This window comes from Diabrotica virgifera, chromosome 2, assembly GCF_917563875.1.
Source record: "Diabrotica virgifera virgifera chromosome 2, PGI_DIABVI_V3a".
Lineage (NCBI taxonomy): Eukaryota > Metazoa > Arthropoda > Insecta > Coleoptera > Chrysomelidae > Diabrotica > Diabrotica virgifera.
The window spans coordinates 247,343,114-247,359,897 of NC_065444.1; the positions used below are offsets into that span (position 1 = coordinate 247,343,114).

The following is a 16,784-nucleotide window of genomic DNA, read 5'->3' on the forward strand; positions in this document are numbered from 1 at the left end:
CGTCGACCACTCAACTCCCTCCGGGGGGTCAGGATTGAAGAGAGACCTCTTTCTAGCCTCTTTCATCTTCCTAACCTTCTGTTTACATTTCTTCGTATCACCACCTAGTCTCTTTGTCTCTAGGAGGCCCTTTACCAGATGTTTTTCCAAGCACTTCTTCTCCTACTCGTACCACAACTGTACTGTTGGTTTCCCAGTAGTCATTTATCATATCTTTTTCCTCAAACTTTTCCAGGACTCTTTCTTGAAGACTTTTGCCAAATCTTTATTCTTTAACTTCCACCAGTTTTGACTAGCTGCACACCCGTCCTTTGTCACTTTACAGTTGATAACCTCTTTTAGCTGGCTTGTTCTACAAAATCTACCAATCTCTCAGCGTTCCGATAAAAAATTTCTGGCATCTTTTCTGGGTGGCGAAAGCGATGGGTATTATCAGCTCTTCACAAACCTTCACAAGGCTAGAAGTGCATTCACTAATATGAAACAAATATGATGTAGTAGAGACCTCAGCCTAAATCTTAGAAAGCGAGTACTAATACGTTATGTATTTTCTGTTTTTTTGTATGGTGTGGAGACATGGACTCTCAATAAACAATGCCTCAATAGATTGGAAGCATTTGAGATGTAGACGTATCGAAGAATGCTGAGAATCTCCTGGACAGACAGAATAACCAATGAGGAAGTACTAACAAGAATACAGAACAGCAGGGAGATACTGGATTCCATCAAAATAAGAAAACTTCAATACTTGGGCCATATATCACGTGGTGACAGATATGAACTCCTAAAATTAAGTATGCAGAGAAAGATTCTAGGAAGGAGCAGCTCAACTGAACTCTTTCGGGCTGTAGTGTCAAAAGTGAGAATAGCAATGATGATTGCCAACCTTGAGGGCACGTAAAGAAGAAGGCAAACCTTGAGGGAAAAAGTAACAATATATCTACTGATCTTTAATATTTTTCTTATAAACTTATTTTACTATGGTATCACTTATCATTTTTTATTTAAACCCAATATTGAGCAAACGTAACATTCAGGAACCATATAATACCAGCCAAGTTTCAACAGTGAGCAGATCTTCAAAAATGTGATTCAAGACTTTTTCGACAAGATCTCCTGGTAGAGATGTGATCCGATATATTGTCAATCAGCTACCATTTGCGGTATTCTATATATTAACAACTTCCGTAACAGTGTATTTAATGATAAATTTATTTGTAGATTGTATACAGCAGCAAGTTCCATCATAGAAACGAAAACCTCTCACTGCCTCGATGACGTAGACGGCTTAAAAAACTTACTAAAAAAATTATTTTTGGAAGATAGACTGAAGAATTCACTAATCATTTTAGACGATGCTAGTAAAACGGAAGTATTAACATTTTTCGACATTAAAGCTAAGACTGTAATTACCACGCAGAATAGGAGCATATTAGTGGGACGCAATGTGACTTTTGTAGAGGTGAGTGATATTTTTTGTCTAGATATGTTGACATCTGACAGTTGAAGATATATATTTGTATGTATTTGTACTAAGGTTTGAGTGGTAAATTATACTGAAGGCAAAAAATGCAACATCTTCTCCTTGATTTTCTATACACTCAGTTACTCTATGGGGCATTGATCGAATTATGTGGTCTATATTCATGATACAATAACCCAAGATACGACACGCATCGTTCCTAATTTCGTTCAGGTCGCGCATGACGTCACGTTGTGAGTAGATTCTTTACATTTCGAATGCATTGCCATTAGGATTTTGGGATTTTAGCTTTTAACATCAATTGTGAAATTTTCGAGAAGTGCTGTTTTGTTTAGTATGATTAAATATAATTATTATTGAGAACATAGTCTAATAATAGAAATCAATTACAAACATGATTTTTTATTACTAGGCAAGATACGTCTCACTATATATTATACTCTATAATACACAGCGTTGCTCTCTACTGTCGTTCTGAAGCTATTTTCTTGTGGCATTTTTGTAATTACCTATTTTTAATGGAAAATAAGCCACAATTTTACCAAAAAAAAATGATTTTATTAACGTTTCGATGTGCAAATCGGATGCCGTTCTCAAAATACAAAAAAATATGAATGAATTAAAGAAAAATGTTGTTACTTAGTAAAAATTCTTCTAATAATTTATTTAATATGACTGATTTATATCGGAAATTTAGACATATATTATACATTTTAAAGTAGAAGACTTTAAAATGATATTGCCAATTGTTCATTCGATTACATGGAATCAACCCCAGCTCAAGAATATCCATCACAAAAAATATCATAGCATGTGATCTGTCTTTAAAAAGACAACCACATGCAAAGGTGACAGTAAAATCCTCGCGTTAGAGATTCCGTAGTAAATCACGAGGGAAAACCAGGAAAAACCTCGTAATACTATCATGACATCGTAAGTATTAGGTCTTACTATTATTATCGTAAGTATTATATTAGAATCTGGTATTAGTTTTGAGAGTAAACTAAAGTAAGACCTAATACTGACGATGTCGGGATAGTATCACGAGGTTTTTTCGTTGTTTTCCCTCATGATTTACTATAGAATCTCTAACGCGAGAATTTTACTGTCACCGTTACATGTATTTTTAAGATAGACGTATTTTTAAAGATAGATCACATGCTATGATTTTTTTCTGTGATGGATATTCTTGAGTTGGGGTTGATTTCATGTAATCGAATTAACAATTGGCAATATCATTTTAAAGTCTTATTAATTACCGATATAAATGAGTCAGATTAAATAAATTATTAGAAGAATTTTTTACTAAGCAACAGCATTTTTGTTTCATTCATTAATATTTTTTTATTTTGACAACGGCATCCGATTTGGATGTCGAAACGTTAATAAAATCGTTTTTTAGTAAAATTTTTGCTTATTTCCCATTCAAAATAGTTAGTTGCTCTCTACCAGAATCCACTTTGCCTTTTCCCGCTTTGGCTAAATTTTGGGATGGAATAGCTTCTTTTTTAAGGCATCGAAAATTTTCAGGAGAATATCCAAGCAGCTCGTGTTTCAGATTGCGTTCATAATCGTCGCTCTTACAATATGTTAAACAGATACGAGCGTTGTTAACGTTAAAATTGTCTGCACGTTTACGTTTACATAATTGTTTTCACACACATCGCACTTTTTTGTCTTTTGGGAAACTAAAAAACTTGATATTCGTATCGAAACCTTGTGATTGATTGTCCACATTACAACCAAACACGGCACACCACATTTTTAATAATAGTTTAACAAATTATAAGTAAAATTCACCTTAAACAAAAAAATAAACACCGTTTACTATACGACAACACTGAATTTAATGCTGTTCTACTCGCAGAGTGACGTAGCTACGTAGGCCCTGCCCACCGACTCCATATCATATTGCAGAATACTCATCCATATTGTTCTTATGGCATGCCCACAGGCACGGTTGGCAGGTTTAAACCAACATGCTTAAAACCTTTTTTTATTGAGCCTCCAAACTGGTGTCTTTATTTAAAGTCTTTAATACAGCTGCCGCAAATAAAGAAAATTAAGATAAATAAATTATATTTTTTTACTTTCGAACTTAGCTATTTTGAATATTATTACGTTTGAAGATGTTTTTTTGTTATTTTAATTTTTTGTGTATGTAAATAAGAATAAAAGTTGTCTTAATAATTTTTTCATTGTTTATTACTATTATTTCATAAAATAATTTATTCATTCTTAAAGTATTTAGACTTATGATACTGTGTATCAAATAAACCTGTTTTAAACCAAATAAACCTGGTTTAAACCAAATAATCCAGGTTTAAACCAAAAAACCTGTTTTTTATATTTTTTTAAACCTTGGTTTTTGCCAACCCTGCCCACAGGTCTTCTAGGTTTGCTGGAGGACGTAGCAATCGATTTAGGTTTTGACCTACCATATCTCACACATTTTCGATGGGTGACAAATCAGCTAATCTTGATGGATAGTCCAAAGTCTCTATACTAGATTATTTTATGAACTACATGGTTTCACGGACAATATGAGATCTTGCATTATCCTGTTGAAAGGCCGCATTTGGAATGGTTTATAATATATCGTCGAGCGTTAAACAAAAGATTGCCTTCTTCTTTTTCTTTTATATAGGCAATACTGAGTGTTTTTTTTTCAACGGTGCCTCTTATTCTGCCCCTAAATTGTCTTTCCATCTCTTTCTTGGGCGTACTATACTTCTATTGCCTAACGGTGACTTGTCCCTGGCTATTCTTACTATCCTTAATTCAGATATCCTGCTTATGTGTTGATTCCACTCTTCTTTTCTGTTCTTTACCTAGTTATTTATATTGTCTATCCCATATATGCGTCTGATTTCCTCACTTCTTACCCTGTCCTGTAGTACTTTTCCAGCTATCCTTCTTTTCATTCGTTGGTGAAAACATTATGTTTCTATAAAACATAAAAAGGCTGGTTTATTATAATATTCTAATGATTTCTCCGCTATTTGCCTTATCACAAAAAATCGTTACATGATCTTCCACTTCTAAATCCTTGTTGTTCATCCGATATATTTATACACGCCATTATTTTCTCCCTCCGTTAGTATTTTTGTTGTGTTTCAATATGGTGCTCACTAAATTTATCCCTCTTTAGTTAGGGGTCTGTCCCACGGTTCTTAGATATTTACTATGGTTGCCTACTCCGACTGTGGTGGGGAGACTTGACTTACGTCACAAGAGTAGGTACACAAGCCTATTTTTAAATTATTTAAAAATACGTTAAAATGTTAAAATTTCATTATGTATTAACGTAATAATACTGTTGATGAAATTTTAGAATACCAGGTACAGGCTGTAGTGTGGCCAAATTTATTACCTATTATTTAAATTCTTACAATAAATTATACACGTAATTCTAATTCACAGAATCCTAACTGACCTCTAAGGACGGTATGTGTTCAATAGTTATCCGGGTTATCGAAAATCCGGGTTAGCCGGAGAATATGGTAAGAATTAATAAAATACGGTATATTTACAGATAAACTCCGTTATAATTGAAATAACATGAAATATATGCACAGTACCTACACATCTAAATTACTAAAAACACGCAAACACAAACCTAAGCAAACGGAAGTGAACAATACAAGCCTGTACTACACACAATACAGTCACAATCGGAACAATGTTATGTTATTCAAGAACAGTGAAAACATAAGACCATTGTTTAAAAAAGAATTTTTTAAATAGTCTTTTAGTCTTTTTTAAACAATGCTAAGACAGTTTAAAGTAAATAAGGAATAACAGGTGCTTGTTGTTTACGATAATAACGTCGCTCTGCTGCCGGCGCCGTGTGTCATGAATCATTTTTACTATCGTATACTTCAAATTACACAAACACACATTATCTCTCAAATATATTACATACATTTTTATTGTTGAAATGTTTGTCTGACGAAAATCGGTCCGGGTTAGCCGGACTTCCGGGTTATCGGGGACCGACTTATCGGGGTTCCACTGTACTTTATTTATTAGGGTATTCTTTGTTAGTTCTTTGTGAAGTCTCTCTTCTCCGTATTTTAAAAGTTCATTATAGCTATTCCATCTTTCCCAGGTGCTTTTCAATGTTTCATCTTTTTTAAGGTGTTCGCTATATCTTCCTCTTTAATTTATCTACATATTATGAATTATCCGCCATTGAGCCATGGCTTGGCACCAAAATACGTTTTGTATTACCGTCCATGAAAATGAAAAATAATAACTTTTAAATCTTATATTCCCTTAAAACATATAACTTTATTGTTTGCAGGTCAAAACAGGTTTTTCCTCCAAAGAATCTTTGGAACTGTTCAAAAAGTCATTGGATGTCAAACACGATCTACCGGTAGCCGCAGAAGAAATTCACCACATTTGCCGAGGCCATCCAATGCGCATATCGCTCATAGGATCCTACCTCAACGAAAATGCCGAAGAAGCCCTGCACGGGGACCATATTTGGCAATACATCATAGATCAATTCCTTAACGGACAATATGAGTAAGAACAGAAAAAAAGTAAATATGGTATTATTTATGGTGTTACCACATAAAAAACCAATTATGTACTTAGTATTTCTCAATTCCTTGTGAACTTTTTTTGTGCCTAAAGAAGCTTTTACGATAATTAACTAAGAGCTATAGAAAAAATTTGGTAATCATTTTTGGCACCCTAATAGTCTAACTTAAATAGTAGAAACTAAAAGAAAACGTATGAGCAGATCAATTTTTTTTTGTCTCCAAAGAAGCTTTTACGATAATAAATTAAGAGCTATAGAAAACATTTGGTACAGTATTTCTCATGATCATCTTTCAGTGCGTCACAGTTTTTCGATTTCTTTCTAACGCATTAAATTGTATGTGACAGAAAAAAAGGGACGTCGGTGATTACATTTCGTCGGTGACATTTTTATAACATTTCTTCTAGTTATTCTAGTTGTCGATAGATGGCGCCATAATAAAAAAATATTTTTTTTAATTAGATAATAATATTACAAATATAATCTGTATAATTTATAAAACTATACAAATCAAAGAAAATACCATTTTATAAATGCAAGAAACACATTTGATTTGTTTTTATTCCAAATTGAAAATAAAATGTGACAACTGTCAGATTTAACTAAAATGTCATGTTAGAATAAATGTCATAAATGTGACTATCATTTCCTATCATTTATGACGCACTGAAAAATGATCATGAAAAGGACAATAATCATTTTTGGCACCCTAAGAGTCTAACTTAAATAGTCGAAACTAAAAGAAAACGTATGAGCATTTGAACTTTTTTTTTGTCCCCAAAGAAGCTTTTACGATAATAAACTAAGAGCTATAGAAAAAATTTGGTAATCATTTTTGGCACCCCAAGAGTTTTACTTAAATAGTAGAAACTAAAAGAAAACGTATGAGCAGTTGAACTTTTTTTTTGTTCCCAAAGAAGCTTTTACGATAATAAACTAAGAGCTATAGGAAAAATTTGGTATCATTTTTGGCACCCTAAGAATTTAACTTAAATAGTAGAAACTAAAAAAAACGTATGAGCACTATGCCGTCAATTTTCATGGCACATGTGTCCACGGTGGAAAATCAAACTTTCCACTTATGGGCCGGATAAACAAATTAAAGGGTACCCCCCGTTAAGATAGGCAAAATGCCCTCATTCCCAGAATTCAATTTTTTTAGATTGAGATTTAGATGTGATTAAAAAATAAGACTCAGCGCAATTTTAACCCGCCTTACCCCACCATCAAAAACGTCATATTTCGTTTTTATTTTTTTTTTTAGGTAGAATGCAATCAATTTTAAAATTTCAAAAATTTACACGTACCGTTGAGGTTTTTACAAAACATGTTTATTTTTTATAGACCTGTAACTTATGTCGTCTTCTAACGAAAATTGGCGATCACTTCTTTAAACGCTTCTCTATCGTTTACGACGTTAAATATCTGGTCAACACTGAGGTTAGTCCAATCTCTGATATTTCTCAGCCAAGATTTCTTCTTTCTTCCCAAGCCTTTTTTCCTCTCTACTCTTCCTTGTATGATGACGTGTAGCAGAGACTATTTATCGTTTCGAAGCTTGTACCCCAGATACGATCTTTTTCTTATTTTAATTGTGTTCATAAGCTTTCTGCCATGTCCAATTCGACTTAACACTTCTTCGTTTTGGACTTTTGCAGTACAAGGAATTTTCAGAATACGCCTATTTAACCACATTTCGAATGCCTCCAATTTTTTACGGATTGCGCTTTTAGGGTCCAAGCTTTCTACCCCATATATTAGTTGCGACCAAATCTAACATTCGACGAACCTCAATCTAATGGACATACTCAATTTCTTATTTGTAAACATTGACTTATATTGTATTTTATAAATCCTTTTCGAGCTATTTCTATTCTGACCTTTATCTCCTCACCTTGATCTGTTTGTGAGTTTATAATTGCTCCCAGGTATTTATACTTGTCGATCCTCTCTAGGGGTTTACCCTTCAATGTAAGATGTATGTTGTCAACAGGGTTTTTTGAGGTCACCATGTATTTGCGTTTATTTATATTTATTGTTAGTCCTATCTTTTTGCTTTCTATGTTAATGATTTCTAGGAGAGTGTACATAACCTCAAAAAAATTTTATTTATTTTTTTTTACAAAAAACCTTGATTTGAAGGTTTTTTTATCTACGTTGAATCTTCATCTGTTTTGAAATTTATAAAATAGGGATAATCCCCAAAAAAACCCGTAAAGAAAAACAGTTTTTCGGATTTTTGAAGGTGGCGAACCTTACGGAAAAATCTGAAAACAATTAAAAATATAGTGTTTGATAAAATACAAAAAAAAAATAGACCTGCAGCCATCTCCAAAAAAGTTATACAATTCGTTTCCAAAAAGAAAAAAAATTTTGGGGTCATGTTTTGTGCCAACCTCCGGATTTATAAAAAAAAATAGACATGTTTTGTAAAAGCCTCAACTAAGGGTGGGAATTTTTTAAAATCTTGAACTGATTGCATCCCCCCTAAAAAAAATAAAACCGAAAAATTGAGTGTTTGATTTTTGGGAAGAGGGGGAAGGGGTTATGGGTTAAAATTGCCCTTTATCTTATTTTTTAATGACATACAGTGTAAAAACCTGAATTCTGGGAGTGAGGGCATTTTGCCTATCTTGAGGGGCTATTGTGTAAAAGTATGAAATTCATATACTTTTTTTGGAAATTTCTAAAATAAAAAGTACTTTACCATTTGTTTTGAGTTGCATGGGCATTTATTATAAAAAGAAGTATACCTATGCAAAAACAATTTTCATAAAAACATATTGAAAATTAAACGATTTATGCGCCAGCTACTGTCACCGTGAAAATAAAAACAGCTCAACTGCTGCAGTGATTGGGACTAATAAAGATCCTGAAACATAAAATTTCAAAGTGATTATTGAAATATAGGTTATTTCCTATACCATTAACTAGAATGTTTGAAAAATATTAAAATTTGGAAAAATGACGAAGTGTTGAATTTTTTTTTTAAATTAGCTAAAACACTTTCAGTTTCAAAAACCGCCAAATTGTAATTTTTTATCCGATCAAAAAACCCCTAGTTGATGGTATAGAAAATAACTTATATCCACAGAGAACGGCAGTTCTCACCAGTGGCGCACAACACCCCTACAAGCGACACTATATATACACGAAATTTTCGATTTTCTAAACCTGACTGAATGGAAAATTGGGCCACATCCCATCTTAAAGTTTACGAAAAGACTCGTCCATCCATATGTTACTTCTCCATTTTGGTCCAAGGGTGTGGAATTTACGGCCCTTCCCATTTAAAGCCTGTTTTTCGTTCTCGTCCCCAAAACTCCCAAAAATTTCAAAAATTTAAACCCGACCTTTGCGGCTTCTGATAGCATAGATCATTACCTTTCCAACGCATGTTTAATTTTGAAAATCGGTTGTACCATCCAAAAGTTATCGAGCTCAGAAATATGACTCAATTTTTATTTAAAAAATGGAAAATGTTTGTGGATATGTATGTTTGTATGTATGTATGTATGTGGAAAAGTTAAACCGATCTGAATTTTTTTTCTGTGTTTCAAGAGGGTGTGAGGGCCGATTCAGAACCAGTCTAATTTTTGACTTCTGACTACCCGTAAGTTAGCTAGAGGACTAAGTAGATACAAAATAGCATATTTTTTGGGCGTATATATCTTAGGTTCAAGAAAAGACAGGAAAACCGCAAATACACCAAATTAATAGGGTTGAGTTAAGCTTTCAAATGGCCCTTAAGCGATCAAGCTGAGACATACGCACTGCTCACCATAGCCAAAAAACTGAAAAATTAAACTTTGAAAATTTTGGTTTTTCGACAATTACTCAAAATTTCAACCTACGAATTGCGCCAATAACTGAGCGTTTGTAGAAGGACTCAGGACGCGTCTAACGGTGTATACCTTATATCTGGGAAAATTCGAATTTTTAAGTTATAGGGTTCATAAGTATGATCAAATCTATTTCTTATGGGAAAACCGGTTTTTCAAGCTCAATAACTCCTGTAATACGTTCAGTTATCATACTCGATCTTGGATGCATCAGATACTACTTGTCAATACGTTTCAAATTCATGTTTAGTGATCAACATCAGGTAAGCCGTTCAGAAATTATAGAGCTCCAAAGGTATAATTGGTCCAGGAACTGAAATTTTTCACTTCGCAATTTTTACAGAATGGATAGATTTGTTTAAAAATTTGAAAATAAGTAGTGGATAGTCCAAGGATCAAAATCTATATGATGCCGAAAGACGCTTTTACCAAGGGGGTAGTTGGCACCTCATCTCGAGTTTGGAAATTTTTTTTTATATTTTGACCGCAAATGCTGGTAAAAATATTAATTATAAACAAAAAATGTTCATTATACATTTTTTTGATAAAATTAATAGTTTTCGATTTATTAGTTATCGAAGCTGTTAGTTTTATATCGGAAAGATTACCAGATAACGGCAGTTCTCGCCAGTGGCGCAGAAATACACCCCCTACACGCGACACTATTATATACACGAAATTTTCAATTTTCTAAATCTGACTGAATTGAAAATTGTGCCAACTCCCATCTTCAAGTTCAGAAAAAGACTCACCCATTCATATGTCAACCATCCATTTTGGTCCAAGGGTGTCGATTTTACGGCCCTTCCTATTTAGGGTCTGTTTTTCGTTCTGGTCCCCAAAACTCCCAAAAACTTCGAAAATTTAAGTCCAACCTTTGCGGTTTCTAATAGAACTGATCATTACCCTTCCAACGCATGTCTAATTTTGAAAATCGGTTATACCATTCAAAAGTTATAGAGCTTAGAAATGTGACTCAATTTTTATTTAAAAAAGGGAAAATGTTTGTGGATATGTATGTATGTGTGTTTGAAAGTTAAACCGATTTGATATTGTTTCTCTGTATTTAAAGAGGGGGTCAGGGCCGATTTAGAACCGGTGTAGTTTGTGACTTTTGACCACCCATAAGCCAGCTATAGGACTTTGTAGGTACAAAACGGCATATTTTTTGGGGGTATATATATTCGGATCAAGAAGAGGCATGAGAACCGCAAATATATCAAATCAATAGTGTTGACTTAAGCTTTCAAATGGTGTCCAAGCCGTCAGGATCAGACGTACAAACGGCTCAGTATAGCCGAAAAACTGAAAAACTAAACTTTAAAAATTTTGGTTTTTCGACAATTACTCAACATTTCAACGTACGAATTGTGCCAATAACTTAGCGTTTGTATAAGGACTCAAGACGAATCTAACGATGTATACCTCATATCCGGGAAAATTCAAATTTTTAGGTTATAGGCTTCATAAATATGATAAAATCTATTTTCTGTGGGAAAAACGGTTTCGAAAGCTAAATAATTCCTGTACCTAATAGCTTCAGTTATCATACTTGACCTTAGATCCATCATATACTACTGGTCAATACGTTTCAAACTTATGTTTACTGATCAAAATCGGTTAAGCCGTTTAGAGAAGTTATTAAAATACAAAAGTATAATCCAATTAACGATTATTCCCCAAATGGTTTATGGGTTGTAGTGGTTACGACTACGACGCTAAATTTGATCTGGCAACGGGCAATCCGACTTCATTTACCGGCCATCTCAATATATTTTTTTTTCAATCTATTTCGAATAGAAAAAAATCTAGTGTACATTCGATGGACACTAGATGATTTGGGAGATAATGCAACAAAGGTGACCAATTATAAAGCTTGACGTGTAATAGAGGAACATTGCATTCAACTTCATACATTTAATTTATAAATAACTTTGAAAAACTCCTGATACAAGAATAAAAAACCGCTAAACGCCGTAAAAATGAGTGGCGCATAAAATATTCCAGCTACAAAAGATCTGATATGAATGTTACGTGGCGCGAAAATGGATTTTCATTTGATGCAAAACAAAATTCTAGTTTTATTTTAAAAGATTTTTCCATAATATTTGCTAAATTTGAAGTAAACGCGCCACAAAAGAGTTTAAAAATTCAAACTGTATCAAAGTTACTCTTCTGTGGCGCGTTTACTTCAAATTTAGCAAATATTATGGAAAAATCTTTTAAAATAAAACTAGAATTTTGTTTTGCATCAAATGAAAATCCATTTTCGCGCCACGTAACATTCATATCAGATCTTTTGTAGCTGGAATATTTTATGCGCCACTCATTTTTACGGCGTTTAGCGGTTTTTTATTCTTGTTTCAATAATACATAAATTTGAAATTTTATGTTTTAGGATCTCCAATTAGTCCCAATCACTGCAGCAGTGGACTATGTTTTTATTTTCACGGTGCCAGTAGATGGCGCATAAATGGTTTAATTTTCAATATTTTTTTGTGAAAATTGTTTTACATGTACTTCTTTTTATAATAAATGCTTATGCAAATTCTCAAAACAATTGGTACAGTACTTTTTATTTTAGAAATTCCCAAAAAAGTATATGAATTTAAGACTTTTACACTAGGATAGCCCCTTAAAGGGGGTACCCTTTAATTTATTTATCCGGTCCATAAGTGAATAGATTGATTTTCCACCGGTAACCCATGTGACACTGAAATTAAGCGGCATAATGCCCATACGTTTTCTTTTAGGTTCTACTATTTAAGTTGGGTCAATCCATGCCAAGTGGTCCAATATAAATTAAATTGGTTGCTTGACTATTTTTCATATTTTTTATTTTTCTACCTTTTAAACTTCAGTCTATAGAGACTACAGAATTCTATTTATTTTATTTTTAAAAAATTTAGTTTGCCGATGACGGCCATTTTTGTTAAAGCGTTTCGATCATTTTCACGGAAAACATGGCTTCGCTCTTTAGCCAATATTTTCACTGAGGTTTTTCGTAGAACAATAAATCAAAAACCAAACTTTTTAGAAAAGTATGCTCTAAAAAAACAGTGTATAGCATTATTTAATTTCAAACTACCCTTAAGGCCTTAAATGAACGTCAAAGTTTAAAAAGGTAAACTGATAAAATTCCATTTTCAGCATTTTTTTAACAGCATAAGGCAAGCCGATAATGGTTTGTAATTTTTTCTGCAAAGGAGAACGTACATACTTTAAATAAAAAAAATTTGAGCTTTGAGACTTGAGTAACTTTTTTTTTAAATCTCAAAAATGTAATTTTTTGAAAAATCTCAAAGTTTTGACCCTTTATATCTCTGATGGGTACGGATGAAAAAATTTGAAATTTGGCTGAATGTTAGCCCCTAGCAAGTAGAATAAAGAGTAAAAATTTGGAGTTGCAGACTTACCTCATATAGGAGTTATAGGTCTGAAAAAATGGTCAAACAGCATAAGGCAAGCCGATAATGGTTTGTAATTTTTTCTGCAAAGGAGAACGTACATACTTTAAATAAAAAAAAGTTTGAGCTTTGAGACTTAAGTAAATTTTTTTTAAATCTCAAAAATGTAATTTTTTGAAAAATCTCAAAGTTTTGACCCTTTATATCCCTGATGGGCACGGATGAAAAAATTTGAAATTTGGCTGAATGTTAGCCCCTAGCAAGTAGAATAAGGAGTAAAAATTTGGAGTTGCAGACTTACCTCACATAGGAGTTATAGGTCTGAAAAAATGGTCAAAAATCAAAATGGTCAAAATTTTAGCGTTTGCGGGCAGGGTAATTAAAATTAAAAAATAAAATAAAAATTAATCTATTTTCACCGGATTTCACAATAAATATAAATTTATACAGGGTGGGCCAAAGAAAAGAGTTCACCTTGATATTTGGCAGTTATTAGATTTTAAGGCAATGCCGAAACAGGTCGATTTTTATTTTTAAATTACGATATTTTTATATATATTTCATACGTCTCCATGACGTGTCATCGTCAGTGACGTCATCCATTTGGGCGTGATGACGTAATCGATGATTTTTTTATTGGGAATAGGGTTCGTATGTTATCTCATTTGAAAGAGTGTTCAATTCTCTGTTCAGTAGTATAAACAATAATATAATTATTTATACAGGGTTGTCAAAAATAATTTTTGAATTAAATTAATTGACACAAAAGAAGAATATGTAATTTATTTAACTCAAAATACATTTTATTGCTGTCATAAAATAGAAAAAATATATATATTATTTGGCAAATAAACATTGCTTTTCGCTTAAATTAAATGTTCAAACTGTCAAGAGGTAGGTGGGAGGCTGTTTGTGATTTAATTTAAGCGAAAAGAAATGTTTATTTGTGAAATAAACATTTTTTCTATTTTCTGACAGCAGTACAATGTACTTTTAGTTGCCACAAGACCCCTATTCCCATTTAAAAAAATCATCGATTACGTCATTACGCTCTGATGGATGACGTCACGTAGTATGAAATATTTCCCAAAAAGCTGCAATATAATAAAAATAAAAATGGACCTATCTTGGCATTTCTTTAAAATCTAATTGGTAACTATTGCCAAATATCGAGATGGACTCTGCTGGCTAAGGAGCGAAGCCGTGTTTTCCGTTAAAATGATCGACACACTTTAACAAAAATGGCCGTCATCGGCAAACTAAATTTTTTAAAAATAAAATGAATGTAATTTTGTACTCTCTATAGACTGAAGTTTAAAAGGTAGAAAAATAAAAAATATTAAAAATAGTCAAGCAACCACCTTTGGACCACTTGGCTTGGATTGGCCCAGTTATGAACTCTACATTTCCTAAAATGATTAGCACATTTTTACTATCCGGCTCTTAGTCTATAAACTAAATTATACAGGGTGTTTCTTTGGAAAGTAACATACGTTAATTGTAAAAAGGGGGCACTTAGGCGATCACTAAATCCCATACTTAATGTATTAGATATGGGGTTTTTTGAGTTCGCCTAATTGTCCCCTTTTTTCAGTTAACACCTATTACTTTTAGTATGGGATCCGAATATAGTTCGATCTGCAACCGTCTGCTTTCCGGATGAAACATTTTTTTTATTAAATTTCATCATAGACTAATATTTCTAGCATGGGTTTCCTATTAAAATCTTAGCTATCAATATTTCAAGCACATTTTTTTAAAGTATGGTAGAATTATTTTATTTTTAAATTAAATAGACATCTATCTAATCAGCCCTAAACATCCATCCTTGGATATAGGCCTCCTCTTCCTTCTTCCATGCCTCTCTATCTTGGGCAATTTGCATCCATTTTGACCCAGTGTGTTTCTTCAGGTCATCTGACCATCGCATCTGTGGCCTTCCCCTTTTTCGTTTGTGGTTCCATGGTCTCCAATGTATTACCATCTTAGTCCATCTTTCATCCTTCTGCCGTAGGGTGTGTCCGGCGAACTTCCATTTAAGCCTTGCTACTTGGGTAGAGACGTCTTTCACTTTTGTTTTGTTACGGATCTATTCGTTTCTTTTCCTGTCTGATAATTTAATGTTCAGCATTTGTCTTTCCATGGCTCTTTCTGTCTTTGCTATTTTTTCCATATTCTCTTTTGTAAACGTCCATGTCTGAGAGCCATATATTAAAACAGGGAGTATACATTGATTGAAGACTTTTGTTTTTAGGTATTGCGGGTATTTTCTGTTCTTTAGAATATAAGACAGTTTTCCGAATGATGCCCAGGCCAACCTTATTCCTCTCTTTATTTCTTCGGTCTGATTTTCTTTATTTAATCTAGTGATTTGTCCTAGATATATATATTCTTTTACTTGTTCTATTCTTGTTTGTGCCACTGTAATTACTAGTTCTTCTTGTTGATTGGTCATGGTTTTTGTTTTACTGTAATTCATCTTCAGTCCTATCTTTGTCGATTCTCTATCTAGTTCTTCCATCATTCTTTGTAATTCTTCACTTCTTTCTGCTATTAATACAATATCATCAGCATAACGTAAGTGATTCAGATATTGCCCGTTTATGTTTATACCCAAACCATCCCAGTGCAGTTGTTTGAACACATCTTCTAGCGCTTGGTTGAATAGCTTGGGCGAGATGGTATCTCCTTGTCTTACTCCTCGGTTTATTTTAATAGGCTCCGTTTGTTTCATTAGCTTGATAGTTGTTGTTGCCTTATCATATATATTTGTAATTAAGTCGGTATATCTGTAGTCTATTCTGCTGTTTTGTAGGGAATTCTTTACTGCCCAGTGTTCCACACTATCAAATGCTTTTTCGAAGTCAATAAATGCCATGTATAGCGGGATATGATATTCGTTAGCTTTTTCGATTAATATCTTCATCGTTAAAAGGTGGTCACTTGTACTGAAGCTTTTTCTAAATCCGGCTTGTTCTCTTGCCTGGTATCCATCTAATTTAGTTGTTAATCTGTTTGTTAATATCTTGGTTACTAGTTTCTACATCACATTTAGTAAAGTTATGGGTCTGTAATCCTTTAGATCCTTTTTATCTCCTTTCTTAAATAGTAGCAATGTTACTGCTTCGTTCCAAGTGTTGGGTATTTGTTTTGTCATTAATATTTTATTCATAAGTGTGTACAAAACTTCTCTAGTTGTTTTCCCACCATTTTTTAGCATTTCTACAGTTATCCCGTCTTTTCCTGGCGATTTATTATTCTTCATCTCCTTGAGTGCTCTTTTTATCTCATTCTTACTGATTTCTGGTTGTAAGTCGGAATTGACATTTTTTATTTTTATTTGTAATTGCTTAAGGATTTCTTGTGTTGGTTTCTGTTTTGTATTGTAGAGGTTTTTATAATATTCTTGTGTTATTTGTATAATTTCTTCTATATTATTGGTCTCTATGCCTTCTTTGTTCTTTATACTATTAATCTGTATGCTTCCAAGCTGTGGTTTT

General features: G+C 33.0%; 1 protein-coding gene across 3 annotated transcripts in view; it reads left to right on the forward strand.

Annotated features, from left to right (window-relative positions):
• Positions 1-16,784, forward strand: part of LOC126880520 (apoptotic protease-activating factor 1-like) — a 155,439-nt gene that overhangs the window by 51,628 nt on the left and 87,027 nt on the right. For all 3 annotated transcript variants that reach the window (XM_050644421.1, XM_050644422.1, XM_050644423.1), the window contains 2 exons: positions 1,222-1,462; positions 5,790-6,016. In XM_050644421.1, coding sequence (XP_050500378.1) covers positions 1,222-1,462; positions 5,790-6,016 — 468 coding nt within the window. The remainder of the gene's footprint in view (positions 1-1,221; positions 1,463-5,789; positions 6,017-16,784) is intronic.